The 21,109-nt window shown below is 44.9% G+C and overlaps 1 protein-coding gene across 1 annotated transcript; it reads left to right on the top strand.

Moving 5' to 3' along the window:
• The first annotated feature begins 459 nt into the window (after positions 1 to 459).
• On the top strand, positions 460 to 11,656 carry LOC132115338 (methylenetetrahydrofolate reductase (NADPH)-like). The gene is made up of 12 exons (XM_059523754.1): positions 460 to 616; positions 1,829 to 2,072; positions 3,091 to 3,329; positions 3,549 to 3,659; positions 3,866 to 4,059; positions 7,561 to 7,811; positions 8,898 to 9,032; positions 9,117 to 9,297; positions 10,118 to 10,300; positions 10,765 to 10,866; positions 10,962 to 11,081; positions 11,223 to 11,656. The coding sequence occupies exons 2-12, from the start codon at positions 1,834 to 1,836 to the stop codon at positions 11,424 to 11,426; spliced, it is 1,959 nt and encodes a 652-aa protein (XP_059379737.1). The 5' UTR covers positions 460 to 616; positions 1,829 to 1,833; the 3' UTR covers positions 11,427 to 11,656.
• Positions 11,657 to 21,109: the final 9,453 nt, after the last annotated feature.

Here is a 21,109-nt window from a genome sequence, read left to right as displayed (position 1 = left end):
TATTATTTTTTTTATTATTATTATTTATCTTTTTGTACATGTATATAAGCTTTGGCAATATTGTATAATTTACAGTCATGCCAACAAAGACATTTTGAATTCAATTGAATTTTAACTATAACATATAGTCCACTGACCACTTATCTTTAATACACAGATCATAAAATATAATATTTAGGTGAGGGAAGCCCGTTTCCGCCACATACGAAAAATCAATGCTTAAGTAAATTATTTTTATGATAAACAAAACTGCATGAGATAAATGGACGAAACTGTGACATAATTTATAATGACACAAAAAGGCACAAAAAGTGTTTAATATATTTTTCTGTGTGGACGTGCGCGTATCTGCGCGGGTAGTATATTTAATTATTAATGAGCACATGTGGTGGGTTTGCATCATAAGTGATGACAGACGCTGCATCCAACGGGGTGGTCGTATGGTCGAGAATGGGCGTGTCCCACGTGAAGGAGGCGTGGTCTGTCGATCACACGCCAGCCTGTTTGTCGTCCATGCTGTCCTCGCACACGCTGTTTAGCAAGAGCTCGAGTACAGCGCCGCCCTGGGACTGTACTCTCCTCTCATAACTCCTGGAGGATTGGGAAAACGTTGAAGGTAATGGAGGAAATGCGTTTTTTATACTATTTAACGGGGTCAGCGTGAGTGTTTTGGTTTCGGTTCGGTTAATCAAAGGGACCGCTGCTGTCACGCGGAACCACATGTCTGGGTCGAGCTATGAACAACACCGAAAGATGCATATAGCAATCCTAAAGCGATTCATCATGTCATATCAACAGTTTGTTGCTTGCATTGATTGTCAGTTTAAAAAATTGTGTCTTTCAAAAGCAACATCTTTTTAAATGAGTGAACGTGTCTTCCTTATATGTAAAGTAGGCGCGTTATAGACTCATAAGTCTTCGTGCATTCAGCAAATAGGATAGTCATGAGAATAAGAATAACACGTTTTATTCATAGAGCACTCTATAACAATAGTTACTCTATTATGCTTTTAAACGTTTGCATGTATTTACTTTTATGAGACGTGCGTGTTCGGTATTAATTAATAAACTAATACTAAAATGCTAAATATTTTGGTGTAATAACACGTGTATATGCCATAAGAGTGTCATTAACAAATTCCAGAAAGACTCGATCGTAATATTGACTTTGATGAAGTACCGTTGGAGTGATTGTAACTGGTAAGGGGGCGATTAGTACTGATTATTTTAGCTGTCAGTAATACATGTTCAAGTAGTATAATTTAAATTAAAAGTTTAAGTGGAACATTTTAATTATAATGTGTTAGATGCTGCTTACTAAAATATATTAATCAACTTCTCCAATCACATATGTTACTGAAATAATAATTTGACATGATTTCTAGATTCAAATGTTATGTGTACAGTATCAGAACATACTGTACTCTGGATACTATATCCCACAATGCAGTGGGACTCACTTTGCATCCACACACACGAATGGTTTGGAAGTCATTACATCTGCACTTTTTTAACACATCACCCTGTTGACCTATTATAGGGTCAGACTGCCAAATTTTAAGACGTTTTTACATAAAGTTGAACTGAAAATGCAAAATAATAGTTTTTATATGCAGGATAATAGCTGGATTCACACTTATGAGGGGAATGATGTATAATACTGTTTTTAATCTAAAATCGTGAATACCATTTTACTTACTACATTTGAAAAATAGATAAATACAGGCATAATAAGTGGTAAACTATTATTAAATTTTGAACATGGGCAGTGTCATTAATGTCTAGAGATTGGAGACATTAAAAAAAGTCAGCGTTTCCCTGTGCACAGGAAACATGGTGAACCAAAAAGCTGACGTAGGATGGCAGTCCTCTAAGAGCGACTCCAGCGGGGTCAGTAACAGCGGAGAGAGCTCCAAAGAGAGCTCCAGGTGCTCGACCCCGGTACTGGACACCGACCGCACCGACCGGCTGCGGGACAAGATGAAGCGGCGGATCGAGTCTGGGGACCACTGGTTCTCCCTGGAGTTCTTCCCACCCCGCACAGCGTCTGGAGCCGTCAATCTAATCTCCAGGTAGGTATATTTATCTAAATATATACATACATACACACATATAGGGAATCTGATAAAAATGATAATTTCAGAGAAAAAAGGTTTTTGCATCTAAACATTCGTATAATTTGCATAGGTTACTGTATTAAAAACAAACAAACAAAGAAAGAAAGAAAAACTCAGTTGTGTTCCTGGAGGGTCACAGCCCTGGCAAATTTAGCTTCAACCTTAACTAAATGCAACAGATCCAACTAATCAAGTCATTCAGGCTTATTTAAAGGCTACAGGTTTGGTTTTGGAGCAAGTTGGAACTAAACTCTGCAAGAATGTGGCCCTCCAAGAGCTTTTCTGGGTTGTTTATCATGGGTGAAACCAAAAGTGAAAGACAGGGTCTGTCGAGCATTAGGAATGATTGTATCCAAACGAAACAGAAGTACTGCAGCAAACATTAACCCTGATGACACTCATTTCCTCAAAAACCAACCACAGAGAATTTCCCAAAGCTGACATCCACGAAGCGCTGTATTGCTAAGACTTAAATTTCTGACATCGTTGAGGAAATGCAAAGAAGATGGTGTCATGACCCTAAAACACGGAGCGTTGGAGACCAAAATCTGCCCTATCCAGACAAATCGTCTCTCATTGTGTCCCTGGTTAGTCTCTGCTCAGTGTGTGCACGGTCATGTGATCTGGAGGAGGCGTGGCTTTGGCGAGTTAATTGCAGGGAAGGTGATATCTTATGCTTTCAAAGCTAGCTTGCTGTTGCTAGCCTCTCCGAAATCACACTTCTCTACGTTTTAAAGTTGTATGAATCTATTCTTCAGAGGCCGGAAGCTGGATTAAAGGCAGATGGTGGTAAAATGCCTTAAAAAATAACATTGCCTATTTCCCAGGTGTTCACATTATATTTTGTCCAACCCCTATATATTTATTTTGCCTTGACGCATTTGAAAATCAGGTGAATTCTCATTACTATTGTGCAGACATGAAAGATTTTTTGGTTTTAGAGTGAATGGTCTTTTTGTTGTCTGTGTGTTAGATTTGACCGAATGGGTTCTGGAGGTCCGCTCTTCATTGACGTCACTTGGCATCCGGCTGGAGATCCGGGCTCTGATAAAGAAACATCCTCTATGATAATAGCAAGCACAGCGGTCAATTACTGCGGCATGGAGAGCGTCCTGCATTTGACATGCTGCAATCAGACAAAGGAGAAAATAACATCCCATTTAAATAAAGCAAAGCGGCTCGGCCTAAAGAATATCATGGCCTTGAGAGGAGGTATGAACAGTGACTGATCTGAAACCTGTTACTTTGGTCCAAACAACACGTTTTCCAAAAACAAATAAGGTCCATTTCAAACCCTTTGAAGGCGGCATCCTAATAGTCATGGATCCTCATATCCTCATTATAATCAGCATTTCTCAAGTTAATCTGCCATCATGCAACTACAGCTTTTGGAGCAGTTCTGCATCATGAGCACATCTGATTTCTCTGCAGATCCTGTTGGGGAAGATTGGGTGGAGGAAGATGGCGGTTTCAACTATGCTACAGATCTAGTCAAGCACATTCGCTGTGAATTCGATGACTACTTTGATATCTGTGTCGCAGGTAAGCATTAAAAAAAACAAGCCGTTAAAGGTGTTTGCTAAGCTGAATATCACTATTGCCATTGCTTTTACCTTGCGGATGATAAAGTTGCCAAAAAAAACTAAATCACATAGTTTTACACTGAAGTTGGATCCATTTGTTCATGGTCATTTTTGCATGCAACTCTAAAATTCATCAGCTCAAAGATGTTACAAATGTAATGATAGGTTACCCGACGGGGCACCCAGAGGCAGAGAGCTATGACGATGACCTCATGCACCTGAAGGAGAAGGTGGATGCTGGTGCACACTTCATCGTCACCCAGCTCTTCTTCAGGGCAGAGACCTTCCTCAAATTCGTCAAAGACTGCCGGGCCATTGGCATCACCTGCCCCATTCTCCCAGGAATCTTCCCCATCCAGGTACATCAACAGAATCTGACCAGTGATGAGGAAGTCATCCAAACACAGCTGCATAAATTGTCATATGATGTCATGTCATTGCAAAAGACCAATTAAGGGCCACTCTTAATGCACCTTATCAAACAGCATAATTGGTTGTCTTTGAATTTATGCAATGGCGTGATGAATGTATTTATTGCCTTACATTTTAGTACAACTAAAAAAAGTTAATACAGAGTAGTGTTTTAATATAATACTACTGGTTATCTAATACAAACTATTGACTATTGGTTATCTACAAGCCATCACCATTGTTTTTATCCCGTATGTTGTGTTTTGGTCAGTTTGACCTGGAGAGGATTTTATTTTACCTGTAAATGATTCATTTTTGACCATGAACAAAAATGAGGTAAGGGATTTTCTATACAGCACAAGGGTTAACGTACTCTACCTAGCTCTTTTCAGTCCTAAAGGGATACTGTAGTGCATGCGCATATTACAATTCTGTCATTTTATTCATTTGTATGTTGAGGTGTGTTCATGACATGTTGTACCTAAGATCTCAGACTTAGACCATACAATCTGTCTTCTCCAATGTCATGCGGAAAAACGGAAAATGGCAGCTGCTTCAGCAGTAAAATGTAGTTAAAGCTAGGGTAGGCGATTTCAGAGAGTCTAGCAATAGCAAGATAGGTTTGAAAGCATAAAATCCCACCCTCCCTGCAAATCACTCTGCAAAGCCACGCCTCCTTCAAAACACATGACTGTGCACAAGCAGAGCAAAGGCTACCCAGTGACACGATGAGAGACGGTGTTGGTGGTCGACTGAATGCAGTGCTGTCAGATTAGCTCATGTCTCATTCACCGGTGAGAAAACATTACAGTACAAAGCGCGTAATATTGCAATAATAATGTCTTCAATTCTCACTTGGTCTGCAATAGCATAATGAACATGCTGACGATGGATCATGTCTGTTCGCAGGTATGCAAATGCATACAATGACGGCAGTAAGGATGGCCTATCATAGCCCTCGGACCGAGAAATATGATTGGACAAACATTTTATGGTCCTACACCTTCCACAGACGATAAAATTACATATGAATACATTTAGAGCACTTAATAGTGGTTGTTTTTGATCAACAACCAAAATGTTTTTGAATCAAATCATCTAGTGGATAGGTAGAACTATTGCAAAATAGCAGTCCTACCCCTGTCCTTAAGCTCTTATTTTGCAATATTTTGTGTAATAATTTCTAATTTGATTGAGGTTAGTATTTTGATAATGCAAGAATGATCTGATAATATACGAAAGATATGCAAAACAGTTTAATAGCTAGTAATTAGTAGCTAGTAATTATCTAATGCCCCACTAAACAAACTATACATTTACTAATAAAGGAGTTGCTATTGAATTTGCTGATTTGCTGTTGATTACTCTTGTTATGCATATTTAAAGGCATCATGAATTGAGAAATCAACTTTTACTTGAGTTTACCAAAATAATAAGCATACTAAAATAATATCTTGTAAGTTTCAGAACTGAAAACGTCCTTGTTACTGAAATAAAAGCTTTTATTTACACAAGGCCCAACGAACGCCAGATGCTGGAATGGGCCTGTAGGTTAAACTCCGCCTCCATGGAAGAATTGTAATGCCTTAAAGCAGTGGTTCCCAACCTTTTTCAACTCGCGGCCCACACAACCACACACATATGTTTGCACAGCCCACTTCAAAAAAATTAACTGACCCCGCTATTGTTGGGTTAATAACTTAGTACTCAGAAGCTAGCTTGTTAACTGTATTTATTGAATGAACTAGGGCTATGTGATATGGACAAAAAAAAAAAAACTATCGCGATTTCTTTGATCAATTTTGCGATTGTGATACACACCGATATGCTTTTACAGTCATAAATGCATTCAGGATTAATTTGAAACATATTTCCAAAAGAAAACCAATTAGAGCTTTATCAAAAAGTTTGTAACGTCTCTAGAACAGACATAAGTCAAAATTATCACTATAGTAAAGATGTAACAAAATGTATAGACTTATGGCAAAAAAATAAATAAATCCCGTTTTCTTTTTTGCCATGCATTGTTCATAGAGCTCATTAATTGTAGCGGTGCCTCAGGTGTTTGCAGTGTGTATACAGTATGTGTATGCGGTCAGCAGCGAGAGCGCATAAATATAACGCGAAAGCACATTCAAATAATGCACGAGTGCGAATCTCTCTGTTCGCACGCAGATTTCCTTTGCTCTGTCACAAAACCAGACGTGCTTGCTCAGATACACGCTGCTCTGCGCGGAGAGAGTGTGCGCACTTAAAACGTTTCTCATCGCACTTAAACTGCGTCCTGTGCACTCACAATTCTCTCTATGCTCATGTGTTCGATATTAATTATTTTCGCACGTTTTTATTTCTAGCCTTTTACCGCGTGCAGTGTGAACGCTCTGATCCGTTAACATGGGCTCAGAAAAAAGGCGCATAACAGACAGTGTGTGAACCTGGAGTTAGCCACATGCCCAGTCTGTTCTGTTCTCGTGCTAGGCGCACTTCATTCTGATTGGCTCGGATAGCATACTACGGGAGGTCAGGGCCGTGGAAAATCGTGCTATAAAGCTATTTAGAAATCGCGCACGCTCAAATCATGATTTTATAACGATTTCTTTTAATCCCACAGCCCTAGAATGGACTGGAAATGAACAGAAAATAATTGGTGGCCCACCTGCAATACCACCGCGACCCACTAGGGGGCCGCGGACCACAGGTTGAAAACCACTGCCTTAAAGGGTTAGTTCACCGAAAAATCTAAATTATGTCATTAATAACTCACCCTCATGTCGTTCCAAACCCGTAAGACCTCCGTTTATCTTTGGGACACAGTTTAAGATATTTTAGATTTAGTCCGAGAGCTCTCAGTCCCTCCATTGAAGCTGTGTGTACGGTATACTGTCCATGTCCAGAAAGGTAAGAAAAACATAATTAAAGTAGTCCATGTGACATCAGAGGGTCAGTTAGAATTTGTTGAAGCATCGAAAATACATTTTAGTCCAAAAATAACAAAAACTACTACTTTATTCAGCATTGTCTTCTCTTCCGTGTCTGTTGTGTGAGAGAGTTCAAAACAAAGCAGTTTGTGATATCCGGTTCACGAACGCGATTTAACCGGATCTTCTTGAACCACTTCACCAAATCGAACTGAATCGTTTTAAACGGTTCGCATCTCTAATAAGCATTAATCCACAAATGACTTAAGCTGTTAACTTTTTTAATGTGGCTGACACTCCCTCTGAGTTCAAACAAACCAATATCCCGGAGTAATGGATTTACTCAAACAGTACACTGACTGAACTGCTGTGAAGAGAGAGATGAACACCGAGCCGAGCCACATAACGAACAAAAGATTGACTCGTTTCATAAACTGAAATTGTTCCAAACCTATATTCTTTTCTTACTTTCCTGGAACATTCTCTTCCTTGGTTCAGTCTTGATAGTTTGAATTTCCTCCGTTTGCGCAGGGCTATCACTCACTGCGTCAGCTGGTCAAACTCTCCAAACTGGAAGTACCGGAGGAGATCATGCAGGTGATTGAGCCCATCAAGGATAATGACGCCGCCATTCGCAGCTACGGCATCCAGCAGGCGGTGGAGATGTGTAAGGTCCTTCTGGCCAGCGGAGAGGTGCCAGGCCTGCACTTCTACACGCTCAACAGAGAGGTGGCCACCATAGAAGTGCTCCGACAGCTGGGCTTATGGGCCGAGGATCCACGGTGAGTCTAACAGGAAATCCATTGACTACATCCTGCTCCACACTGGCGACAGAATAATACATGCCCACATGCAACATGGTTGTAACTTTAATGCCCTGGCATAATAAAGAAGTAAGAGGCTGTGCATTACAGTGATTTTACCATGGTTATAAGGGCTATAAGGCATGAATCGAAGGCTCATGTTAAATCACTGTAACCGGGGGGGCTCAAGTTCTGTATTGCTTTTATATAATAAGGCTTTATGATGAATGGGAAAGAATCATGGAATCCAGACATAAAAACTGAATTATTCTATAACATGGAATTTGAACATTTTTGGATGAATAAACCAAAAAGTAGTGCTTTTTTAGTTTTTTTTTTTTTTTATCTCAAGTGTTTGTTAATAATATCTCACAAAAAGACGTAACTTCAGTTAATTAGATATGCTTTTTGATTACAAAAATTATTTAACCATTTGAACAGAATCCAGAAAAATTACAAATCAAAAAAAGGCAGAATCCAAAAAAATAAAATGGAAAGAATTTGAAAAAAGGGTAATATATGCTGTATGTGTGTTTTTATATATACACATAATATATATACACAGTACACACATATTTGTTTATTCGTTTGACTGAACTAATATATATATATATATATATATCACATTTTTTTGTTTGGTCAAATAATGTAGTTTATTAGTCTAACTGTACAATATATTGTTGGTTGTAGGTGGTAATGTGCAGTCACTCCAGATATTGGTTATTTTACAACAATTAATCACCCTTTCCCAAATTTTCATTATCATAATGCAAAAAAAAAGAGAGAAAAAGTCATTATTATATTGTTAGACATTTTGAGTTATAGGACTTTCATTATTCATATACTCATTTATTTAGTAAAAATTAAATGTAATACAGATTTTTATTTTTTCAATTTATTATTTTAATACTTAATATATTAAAATATGCATAATTATTTTATTAACTAGTAAAAAATAAATACATTTTCTTTCAGCGAAATGTATACAATTCAGATTTTTTTGGGGGGTAAAATATGGCCTGGGCTTGGTGAGATATATCTATGTGTTAATCTGGTTCCCTTTAGACGTCCTCTGCCCTGGGCCATCAGCGCTCATCCGAAGCGTAAGGTAGAAGACGTCAGGCCAATCTTCTGGGCTTCCCGACCCAAAAGCTACATCTACAGAACACAAGACTGGGATGATTTCCCCAACGGAAGATGGTACATACACTGAAATGTTTCTATTCTGAGTTTTATGTTTAAGTGGTTACAGAAAAGTGACTTCTGGTGTTGTCATCTTGTCAGGGGTAACTCCTCCTCTCCAGCCTTTGGCGAGCTGACAGACTACTATCTGTTCTACCTGAAGAGCAAGTCTCCCAAAGAGGCCCTCCTGCAGATGTGGGGTGACGAACTCATGAACGAGGAGAGTGTGTATGAAGTCTTCACCTACTACATCACTGGCCAAACCAACCCCAGTGGACACAAGGTAGAGCTAAAACATGGACTGACACACAGAGAGATGCACGGCATGAACCAGATGAGTCAAGACGACGAAGAACTTACTGTATGAAGCGGTGTTGTTTGGAACAACACTGAGGATTTTAATTATTTGTGGTTGTCAAATGATGTCACAACATTTTGCACATTATTATTGAATTCAGCCGATGTGCAGAGGTCTGTTTATCAGCAAACGTGATTCATTCATTCAGACCACTTCACTTAGTGATTGATAGGATGTGACGAGACTTTCAACTAGGATAAACCAAATCACCTACCCTGTACGGAAGAGGATTAGGGCCAAGCCATAGTAAAAACAAAACCATCTCGAGATTAAAGTCATTATAATGTGAGATTAAACTCGTTAAATTTAATGAAACATGTTCTACTAAAAATTTCTAGAATGAAGTCGCTGTGTGTTTTTGTTCTCGCAACAGTAGTTATTCTCAAAATGTTTCTTTACATTTTACTTGTTTTCTCAAAATTTAATGACTTTATTCTCGAAACCTAATGATTTAATTCTCAACATTTATTTGGACATTTTTCTTGAAATTGAACAAGTTTCATCTCGCATTACAATGACTTTAATCCTGAGATGGTTTATTGTTTATTGCTTGGCCCTAATCCTCTTCCATAACCCTGCCTTTAATATATAAAACACTTTTTGTAAAAAAAAAAAAAATTAATAAATAAATTGACTGACCAATGATTTACAATTTCGGTTATATAATATTTTGATCATACTTCCCGCATTCATGTCGACAGTATTTGTATGTGTCTCTATAAACACTTGTGTCTGCTTCCCACAGGTCATGTGTCTGCCGTGGAACGACGATCCTCTGGCTCCGGAGACCAATCTGCTGAAGGACGAGCTGGAGAAGGTGAACCGCAGGGGCGTTCTGACCATTAACTCTCAGCCCAACATTAACGGCAAACCCTCATCCGACCCCATCGTGGGCTGGGGCCCTGCGGGGGGATACGTCTTTCAGAAGGTCAGCTACAGCGCTATAAGAATAGGTCACTCGGAAATGGCATATTTTATTCCATGCAATGTGTGTGTGTGTGTGTGTGTGTTTGTGTGTCGTATTATGAAGTCTTCTGATCGTTTTGTGCGAGGAACAAACTGAAATTTAAGTCTTCTTGCTGAAAATCTTCCTTTCTGCTCTAAAATGTTTCATTCTAGACAAAAACATAAACGCGTTTCATTGTAATCACTCTTTCATGGTCATATCGTGAACTAAAAATACAACTAAAACCATAAAACCATAAAAATGTTCTTGTTACTTGAAATAAAAATGATATAAAGTTTTAATTCAACTAGTATGTTTAAGGAATCGAATAGCTAGACTGTGGGAACTCGTTCAATCGTGGTTTTATTTTGGGGTTCATTATCTTTCAGGTTCATTTGAGATTGGCTCCTTCAGCTTCTTTATTTTTGACCTCTTGAAATCTACAGGCTTACCTGGAGTTTTTCACGTCCAGCGAAAATGTCACTGCGCTTCTGCAGGTGCTGAAGAAGTATGAGCCTCGTGTGAACTACCATATAGTCAACGTTCAGGTAAAACAGCAGCACTCCCTACGAGAACCATGAAAGAACATCCAGTTTTGAACTATTTAAAAGAATATATACAGTATATTTTCCCTTCTTTTTAGGGCAAGAATATTACGAATGCCCATGAAATGCAGCCCAACGCTGTGACATGGGGCATATTCCCAGGCAGAGAGATCATTCAGCCCACCGTCGTGGATCCAGTCAGCTTTATGTCCTGGAAGGTGATGGTTTTTCCACTGAGCAATGCAACTGTATTAGGTCTTGTTTGAACGGCTTGCACATCCTCATTGACCTCACAGGCGTTCACTCACTGTTTTCATCTCCGTGATAAACCAGACCATGATGTCTGTCTGTTCCCACAGGATGAGGCGTTTGCGCTGTGGATTGAACAGTGGGCGAAGCTGTACGAGGACGAGTCGCCCTCACGCATGATCATTCAGTACATCCACGACAACTACTTCCTGGTCAACCTGGTGGACAACGACTTCCCGCTGGACAGCTGCCTGTGGCAGGTGATCGAAGACATGTTCACGCTCCTGGACGCCCCTCCGGGAAGTCCGCCGTAGCCTCACACAGAGCTGTGCTGCTACTGAGACGTCTGGACGCACATCCTGAAGACTTTACTGTGTTTGGAGTCAGTTTCAGAGCTTAATGCGTCATCACTGCTAATGCATAGGGAGAAATTATACAAATGTAGCACTACAGAAGATGATTTGCCTTAATCTTTAAAGGGATTTATGTTTGCAGGTTTGGGTGCCTTTCTAATATTTTTATCCTACATTTTTAACTATTTATAGACAGTATTTTTGATATTGCGTGTTCAATATATGATTGTCAGAGTCAAACATGTGGACACAAATTACAGTATATAGCCACTGTATAGATGAATCTTATCTAAACATGTCACATACAGGTCTATGCAAAATAAAGAAAATAAAAAAGTACAAATATTGTTTAAAGGGCTAGTTCACCCAGAAATGAAAACATAACTCATTTATTCATCCTTGTGTTATTCCAACCCATATGACATGTCTTCAAAACAAAAATGAAGATATTTTTATTGTTCTCTCGTTTTTTTTTAGTTTTTTTTTCTCGATCCACTGAAAGTCCATGCAACCAAAATTTTTAAGCTTCCAAAAGTACATCAAGACATTGTAACAAACAAAAGGAGCAATCCAAGTGCTCTGAAGAGATATGATCGCTTTATTAAAGTGAAAGTGAAGTGACATTCAGCCAAGTATGGTGACCCATACTCAGAATTTGTGCTCTGCATTTAACCCATCCGAAGTGCACACACACAGAGCAGTGAACACACACACACACTGTGAGCACACACCCGGAGCAGTGGGCAGCCATTTATGCTGCGGCGCCCGGGGAGCAGTTGGGGGTTTAGTGCCTTGCTCAAGGACACCTAAGTCGTGCTATTGAAGGTGGAGAGAGAACTGTAAATGCACTCCCCCCCCCCCCCACCCACAATTCCTGCCGGCCCGAGACTCGAACTCAACCCTTCGATTGGTAGTCCGATTCTCTAACCATTAGCACATTAAATACGGTAAACGGAGGCCCAAACATGCATGTTTAATGTGCAAAAACATGTCTCACACAAACGCATTTCCGCCTCTGCAAGAACCAATGAGGTTAGTTCCTGCACGTTTCCAGGAAGTATGGTCGATGTGCTCCACGTATGTGCGTTTCTCAATGCTTATATATGAATAAAAGCCTAAATCAAATCCGCTCATCATATTAAAAGATGCATAATAAGATGAATTAAAATGCTTGATTCATTAAGATTATTTTCACAATATGAAAATGTGGTTTTACGTGCATAGATGGGCAAAAATGCACACGTTTTATGGATTTGGAACAACATGAGGCGAGTAAACACTGATGATTCATTTTTGGGGGAACTATCCCTTTAAAGATTTTAAAACATTTCCCATTTTCCTGACACTAAAGACATGTTCACTCTAAATTCACATTGCCTGAATGCATCTGGGTGTTTTACTTCTGATGATCATTACTGTGGTTAAAAACAACTACGATGATTGATAAATAATTTCTCATTTAAGTTCTGTAGAACGTCTCCGTGTTACAGTAATGAGAATTGGGAGTAAACGTGTTTGTTTTAATGAAGATAAACCCAGACCTGTTTTGTGAGATTACATCTTATAGTTTTCTAGTCATGTGTGAATGCTAGAGGAGTATTTAGTTTGTAACGTTTGTGATTTGTGATTACTGTTGTAATGTGGTGCCATTACGGATGTAATTTTTTGAGTGGTTTGACCATTTTTGTTTTTGCTGGCAATAGAAAGCTCAATAAACATAGGCTCCTCCGACTGTGCTAATGTCACAAGGTGACGATCTTTAGGGGCGGAACCAAAATTCGGGAAGTTTGGTTCCGCCCGGAAGTGTTTCCGCCCGGACCGGAAAAACAGAACACCGGAACTTCCGGTAGCGCCGTAAGAAGGAAAATCAGGGAATTCGATGCACCTGTGCCTAGTTAGGGACAGCGGTTGGTGATTGGAGGATACGCTGGACAAGGCAGTACTTAAGGCCAAGTTATTTCACAGTCTGGGAAGCTCCTTTTTGGTGTGTGTGAAGCACTGGGTTGTGCCCGTCTTGGTACGCTGCTGGTAGCTGTCTAACTCTCTCTCTCCCTCAGGCTGGAATTGTATGATTGTGAAGACATCGCGAACCTTAAAGGTTGAGAAGTGAACAGATTATACGGCGAACTGAGACGACGTGAAAAAGGGGATTGGAAGTGGCATCGATGTGAGTACTAAGAGCCAGTCGAAAGTGCCCTGTATATTGACCTGGCGTTGTGTAGATCTCTCCAGGAGGAGGAGGGCGGCCCTACCCCTAATATAGTGTGGTGGGAGAGCCGAAGGAATACTTATTGAAGTAGTCACAACGACGACATCACTAGCTAGGCCGCATATTCCATCGCCAGATCCGAACCAAGCGAAGTGAAGGAAGACGGGTGTCCTTTCCGTACACTGAGTGTGGTGGGTGAGTCTTCGTGCTGTGAAAACCTATAATTTTGACGTGGTGTTGTATATTGCTGTGGGCTGCTGTGTATTGCCGTGTGTCCTGTCAGATAAACCCCCGCCTTCACGCACTTCGGCGTGGGAGGACAAGGAGATTGCTGGTCCTAGCCTAGTTCAGTACAGTATATGTTGTGAGCGTGCTTCAGATCTCCGGAGATAGCACGGTACGCTGTGTCCAGCCCAGAGGTGAAAGCCATCCAAAGCAGAGTAACTGTGTTTTGTGTCCAAGTTGATACCTGTGGAGAGAAAAGGAGAGAGAGGTGAATAACACGAGGAGGAATAGAGCGAACCCTGTACTTACAGTACGCTGTGTCCAGCCAGAGGTGAGAGCCATTCAAAGCAAACTAACTGTGCTATTGTGCCCAAGTTGATACTTGTGGAGAGAAAAGGAGAGAGAGTGGGTAACACGAGGAGAGACTGAGGAAACCTGTACTTACGCCGCTGCCTGTGGAGAAAGAGAAAGCGAGTGAGCACCCAAGGAACGAACTGTGTGAACCAGTACTTACTGTGAGCTGTAATCAGCGAAGAGGTGAGAGCAAAACCAAGCTGAACTAACTGTGCCTGTGTGTCCCAGCCGTTGCCTGTGGAGAAAGAGAAAGAGCGTGAGCACCCAAGGAACGAACTGTGTGAATCAGTACTTACTGTGAGCTGTAATCAGCGAAGAGCCGTTGCCTGTGGAGGAAGAGAAAGAGAGTGGGCACCTTGAGAACGAACTGTGTGAACCAGTACTTACCGTGAGCTGTATTCAGCGAAGAGGAGGAAGAAGGAGGGCGCTACGGATACCTAAGACTCAGGCCGGGGCCCGAGCCCCACGCCCCGGATCCCCGTGGCCCCCTTGCTCCCTGACCTCTTCCCGGCCATAGCCCATCTGGAGGGCCGAGTCAGAGTTTAGTTTTAATTGCCCTTTCCCTATTCCCCAAGCTATTTTTAAATATTTAAATAAAGATTGTTTTATCACTTACTTGTTCTCGTGTTGTTTGGCCATTGGGTCGGGTTTGGGGACCTCCTCGAGGTGGAAGTTGAGAAGGGGTGTGGCTTAGTTAAAGCATAGCCAGCCCCTGGGTGTGACAGATTTGGCGTAGTCGGCAGGGTTTCCACCTCGAGTTGAGTAACCAAGGTCGTCCAATGACCGACAACGCGGGGCTTTCAGCCCAACCCCGTGCCATGCCCGTTTTTATGGGGAGCCCCTGGATTCAAAAATATGGGGGGACAGAATCCGAGGTACGATTGTCTGAATGGAAGGCTCAACTAGAGTACTTGGCCGACCTACAGGGCCTTAGTGCAGCCCAGCGGCTTCAATTTGTGTTAAACTCCCTGGATGGAGAAGCGCGGCGAGAGGTGCATGCCGCCCCCGAAGCCGTTAGAGCCAACGCCCAAACCGTGTTCCAGTTCCTCACTGAACAGTATGGTGACCACACCCCCGTAGCTGTCCTTCGCTCCCAGTTCTTCAATTGTAAGCAGGGCCCCCGCCAACCGATTAGAGCTTTCGCCCTGAGGTTGCGAGAGCAATTCGCCCGACTACAGACCCGTCGGGACCACGGGTTGGGAGATGGAGAGACTCTATTGCGGGACCAGTTTCTTCTGGGGTTGAAGGAGGGTCCGGTGAGACAGAGCCTACGTATCCAGTTTCGAAGGGACCCGGGTCTTACGTTCGAAGATCTGAAGAAAGAGGCACTGGCCCTGGAAGGTGATGAGACTGAGGTGAGTGGTTCCCCAGTGTGTGCGGTTGTCAGTGAAGTAGCACCAGCACAACCCGGAGGCCCTGACTGGAAGCAAGCACTGAAGGCTGAACTTTTGAAAGATGTCCGCGATCAGATGTCTGAACTGTCTAAAGCCCTCGTAGGAGAATTGCGCCCAGGACGGGCGCGGGAGGAACCACGGCCGGCGCCCCGAGACCGAGTGTACTCAGAGGGAGGCCGAGAGCCGTTCAGGCGCCCGAACCACTTTAACCGGCCCCGTTTCGAATGGGACGAGCAAGGGCGACCCATCTGCAACCGCTGTGGCAAACCAGGGCACTATAGCCGTCAGTGTGGGCCCCGCAGGGCGTCAGAAGGGGGTTTTTAGGTCGGCCGGCCACTGTGGGTCGTGTGGCCGGGACCCCTCGAGAAGACCCTGGAAGAGGATATGGCTCTAGGAGCCAGATGATTGGGCGTAGCCCCGTGGCGAAGGTGAGAGTGTGCGGCAAGGAGATTCAATGCCTGGTAGACACAGGCTCCCAAGTGACGTTGTTTGCTGAGAGTTTATCCGAAGAAGTGTTTGGGAAACAAGGGGCACCAGGGGCGGAGGCCCCCTGGCTTACTCTGAAGGGCGCAAACGGCCTCGACATCCCATATATTGGCTACCGATTGACGGACCTAGAGGTTCACGGAGTGATGGTCCCCCAGAAAGGTGTGATTATCGTGCAAGACCATTGTCTGGGTGCACATCGGGCCCTGTTGGGCATGAATGTCCTCGCTGATTGCTGGGAAGAGCTATTTCGGGCTAGGCCCGTATCGAAGATACCATCTGCAGAGAGGCCCAAGTGGGAGTGTGTGGTAGCTGACTGTCGAAGGGTGCAAATGAGCCAAGTCCGCAGGGAACAGGAAGAGGTAGGAAGAGTGATGTGTCGTTTTGCTTTGTCTGTCCCCGCAAAAAGTGAGGCTGTTGTGTGGGCGCGAGTACCGCCCCGAAGAGCGGGCCCAGAAGAGTGGGTGCTGGTGGAGCCCCATGTGGATTGTCCACAAGTGGAAGTGGCACGAGGACTATCGACGGTCCGGCGGGGGAGAGTCCCCGTGAGGATACGGAATGTACATCCATACGCGGTGCAACTACATCGGCACCAACGATTAGCCCGTCTGACAACGGTTACATCCCACCAAGTAAGGGAAGAGAGGGATATTAGTTTTCGTCAGGTGTGCCCCACTGTCATCGAGGTGGCCCTGACACAAGTAGACACCCCATGGGGTGGTATGGAGAGGAGTGTGCCGAGCCACCTGGCGGGTGAGTCGTTACAAGGGGAGGATTTAGAGCAAGCACAGACACAGAAGTTACAGGCCCTCCTTCGGAGATGGCAGCATGTGTTCGCCACCCACGATGAAGACTACGGATGCACCCAGGTGGTACAACATCATATACCTACCGGGGATGCAGGGCCCAGCCGGGAGAGGTATCGCCCAATTCCGCCCACTTTGTATACCGAGGTACGTACACTCCTGCAAGGCATGCTGAAGCAAGGAGTTGTTAGGGAAAGCAGCAGCCCGTGGGCGGCCCCCATAGTGCTGGTGCAAAAGAAGACGGGGGCTTGGAGATTCTGCGTGGACTACCGTAAGCTGAACCTCGTGACTAAGAAAGACGCTTTCCCTTTGCCACGGATCGAAGATTCGCTTGCCAGCCTCACGCAGTCGGCATGGTACTCTACCCTAGATTTGGCCAGTGGCTACTGGCAGGTGCAGGTGGCCGAAGCAGACCGGGAGAAGACTGCCTTTACAACCCCGTTTGGACTATTTGAATGGGACCGGATGCCTTTCGGGCTCTGTAACGCTCCGGCCACCTTCCAGCGGCTGATGCAGCGGTGCTTGGGAGGTCAGTTAATGGAGTCAGTATTAGTTTACCTGGATGATGTGATTGTCTACTCCCCAGATTTTGATTCACACCTGAGGCACCTCGAGGAAGTTTTTCGGGCCATGGAGAAGTACGGATTGAAACTACAGCCCAATAAGTGTCACTTACTACGGAGAGAAGTCAACTTTCTGGGCCACGTGGTCAGTGCGGCTGGAGTGTCCGTAGATCCTGGAAAGGTATCGGCCGTGAAGGACTGGAAGGCCCCGAGGACAGTGAGGCAAGTGCGATCCTTTTTAGGATTTGTGGGATACTATAGGCGTTTCATAAAGGACTTTTCAAAAATTGCTAAACCCCTTAATCAGTTGCTGGTTGGCACAGGTCGTAACCGGGGCCGGGGGTCGCCCAACGTAGACTGGGATGCAAATTGTGAGTCGGCGTTCCAGACATTGAAGCAGGAGCTGCTACAGGCCCCTATCTTGGCATACGCAGATTTCACAAAACCATTCCTTTTGTATACAGATGCCAGCAATCTCGGGCTGGGAGCGGTGTTGGCTCAACGGCAGGACGGAGTTGAGAGGGTCATCGCGTACGCCAGCCGGAGCCTCCACCCAGCCGAGAGGAACGATGCGAACTATAGTTCTTTCAAATTGGAGCTGCTGGCGTTGAAGTGGGCCCTAAGTGAGAAATTTAAAGACTACCTCTGGGGTGCCAAGGTGACGATCATTACAGACAATAACCCATTAGTACACTTACAGACGGCGAAGCTGGGAGCCGTGGAGCAGCGGTGGGTGGCCCAACTGGCCAACTTTGACTATCAACTACAGTACCGACCAGGGCGTGAACACACGAACGCGGACGTCCTCTCAAGGCTGCCCGAAGCGGAAAGCCCCGGAGGGGCCAGCCCGGAGGAGGGCTATATGGTAGGAGCAGTAGAGGCACCAGGCAGCAGACAAGAGGCCGTGCCTGAGAACTGGGGATGGGATCCCCGTCGGTGGAGGGAGAGACAGGCCAGGGATCAAGATGTGCGGCTGGTAAGAGAATGGCTGGAACAGGGCCGACGGCTGACGCCAGCGGAGAGGTTAGCCCAGACGGATACTGGGAGGAGGCTGCTGGGGCAATGGGACAGGCTGGAGTTGAGAGATGGCGTTTTGTGCAGAAGGGTCAGTGACCCGAAGTTGGGCGAAGAAGTACGCCAGATCGTGGTACCCGCAGATGAGGTAACGGCTTTAGTTTCGGCGTACCACAACCAGTTGGGGCATCAGGGACAGGAGAGGACCGTGTCCCTGCTTAGGAGATTCTTCTTTTGGCCCGGGCTAGAGGCATCGGTGCACGCCCTAATTCAAGCTTGCCCGAGATGCATATTGTTTAAGTCCAGACGGGAGGTCCGAGCGCCAATGGTACCCATCCATGCGAAGGCCCCCCTTCATATCATGGCTATGGACTTCTTGACATTGGGCCGACCACGAGATCGCTACCAGAACATCTTGGTAATAACGGATTTGTTCACAAAGTACGCTTGGGCTATCCCCACCCTCGACCAGACTGCAACCACCACCGCTACAGTTTTATGGCGGGCCGTCTTCCAGACGTTCGGATGCCCGGAGTTTCTGCACTCCGATCAAGGAGCCAACTTTGAGTCCAGGGTAATTAGAGAACTATGCCAGTTGTACGGTTGCACGAAAACTCACACCACTTCGTATCATCCTCAGGGGAACGGCGGCTGTGAGAGATTCAATCAGACCCTATTGGGGCTGCTGGGGACCTTGGACCAACAACGGCAGGACGATTGGGTGAGTGCCTTGCCAAACCTCCTACAGGCCTATAACAACAGTATACATAGTACTACGGGTTACGCTCCCACTTACTTGATGTTTGGCAGACACATACGAATGCCTACTGACCTGGTCCCAGGAGTGATAGCCGACCAAGAGGAAGCAAGTGTAACGGAGTGGGTGGGGCGCCATCACCAGCGCTTGCATTTCGCCTACGAGCAGGTGTCGAAAAGGATACAGACGGCAGGAGAGAAAAGTAAGCGGTTGTATGATCGGACTGCTAGAGAAGCCCCTCTACTGCCAGGAGAGAGGGTGTTGGTGAGAGATAATCGGCGGCAGGGGAAGGGGAAACTGAGTGACCGTTGGGAGGCCACCCCTTATGTAGTCTGCCGGCAGCAGAGGCCGGGGCAGCCGGTCTATACCATCCGGCCAGAAGGGAAGTCAGGCCCCGACCGTGTGGTGCACCGGAACATGATTCGCCCATGCCCTAACTACCCTGAAGCCGTGGAAGAAGTCCCCACGGAACCTGTACCAGCGGCCCCCTGGATTGAAGGTTGGGCTGTGGTACCAGGGAGACCCGTGGTGGCACCACCCCCGATCGGCCCGAGAGAACCAGAAGCAGCCCCTGAACAAGCTGAGCCCGATTCACCAGTGAGACGATCCCAGCGAGAGAACCGAGGCCGACCCCCTGCCCGCTATGGGGAGTGGACAGCCCGAGGACGTTCTAGGGACTAGAACGGATTGGCGGGGGAGGATGTCACAAGGTGACGATCTTTAGGGGCGGAACCAAAATTCGGGAAGTTTGGTTCCGCCCGGAAGTGTTTCCGCCCGGACCGGAAAAACAGAACACCGGAACTTCCGGTAGCGCCGTAAGAAGGAAAATCAGGGAATTCGATGCACCTGTGCCTAGTTAGGGACAGCGGTTGGTGATTGGAGGATACGCTGGACAAGGCAGTACTTAAGGCCAAGTTATTTCACAGTCTGGGAAGCTCCTTTTTGGTGTGTGTGAAGCACTGGGTTGTGCCCGTCTTGGTACGCTGCTGGTAGCTGTCTAACTCTCTCTCTCCCTCAGGCTGGAATTGTATGATTGTGAAGACATCGCGAACCTTAAAGGTTGAGAAGTGAACAGATTATACGGCGAACTGAGACGACGTGAAAAAGGGGATTGGAAGTGGCATCGATGTGAGTACTAAGAGCCAGTCGAAAGTGCCCTGTATATTGACCTGGCGTTGTGTAGATCTCTCCAGGAGGAGGAGGGCGGCCCTACCCCTAATATAGTGTGGTGGGAGAGCCGAAGGAATACTTATTGAAGTAGTCACAACGACGACATCACTAGCTAGGCCGCATATTCCATCGCCAGATCCGAACCAAGCGAAGTGAAGGAAGACGGGTGTCCTTTCCGTACACTGAGTGTGGTGGGTGAGTCTTCGTGCTGTGAAAACCTATAATTTTGACGTGGTGTTGTATATTGCTGTGGGCTGCTGTGTATTGCCGTGTGTCCTGTCAGATAAACCCCCGCCTTCACGCACTTCGGCGTGGGAGGACAAGGAGATTGCTGGTCCTAGCCTAGTTCAGTACAGTATATGTTGTGAGCGTGCTTCAGATCTCCGGAGATAGCACGGTACGCTGTGTCCAGCCCAGAGGTGAAAGCCATCCAAAGCAGAGTAACTGTGTTTTGTGTCCAAGTTGATACCTGTGGAGAGAAAAGGAGAGAGAGGTGAATAACACGAGGAGGAATAGAGCGAACCCTGTACTTACAGTACGCTGTGTCCAGCCAGAGGTGAGAGCCATTCAAAGCAAACTAACTGTGCTATTGTGCCCAAGTTGATACTTGTGGAGAGAAAAGGAGAGAGAGTGGGTAACACGAGGAGAGACTGAGGAAACCTGTAC

The sequence above is a fragment of the Carassius carassius genome, chromosome 34 (assembly GCF_963082965.1).
Source record: "Carassius carassius chromosome 34, fCarCar2.1, whole genome shotgun sequence".
NCBI classification, from domain to species: Eukaryota; Metazoa; Chordata; class Actinopteri; order Cypriniformes; family Cyprinidae; genus Carassius; species Carassius carassius.
This window is presented reverse-complemented; position numbering and strand designations above follow the sequence as displayed.

What these genes read in the sequence shown, in the direction of transcription:
- LOC132115338 (XM_059523754.1), top strand. Translation starts at nt 1,834, where the DNA reads ATGGTGAACCAAAAAGCTGACGTAGGATGGCAGTCCTCTAAGAGCGAC. An exon ending in CAGGAATCTTCCCCATCCAG is followed by an intron (nt 4,060 to 7,560) that starts GTACATCAACAG and finishes CCGTTTGCGCAG; the next exon opens with GGCTATCACTCACTGCGTCA. An exon ending in GGGGATACGTCTTTCAGAAG is followed by an intron (nt 10,301 to 10,764) that starts GTCAGCTACAGC and finishes TGAAATCTACAG; the next exon opens with GCTTACCTGGAGTTTTTCAC.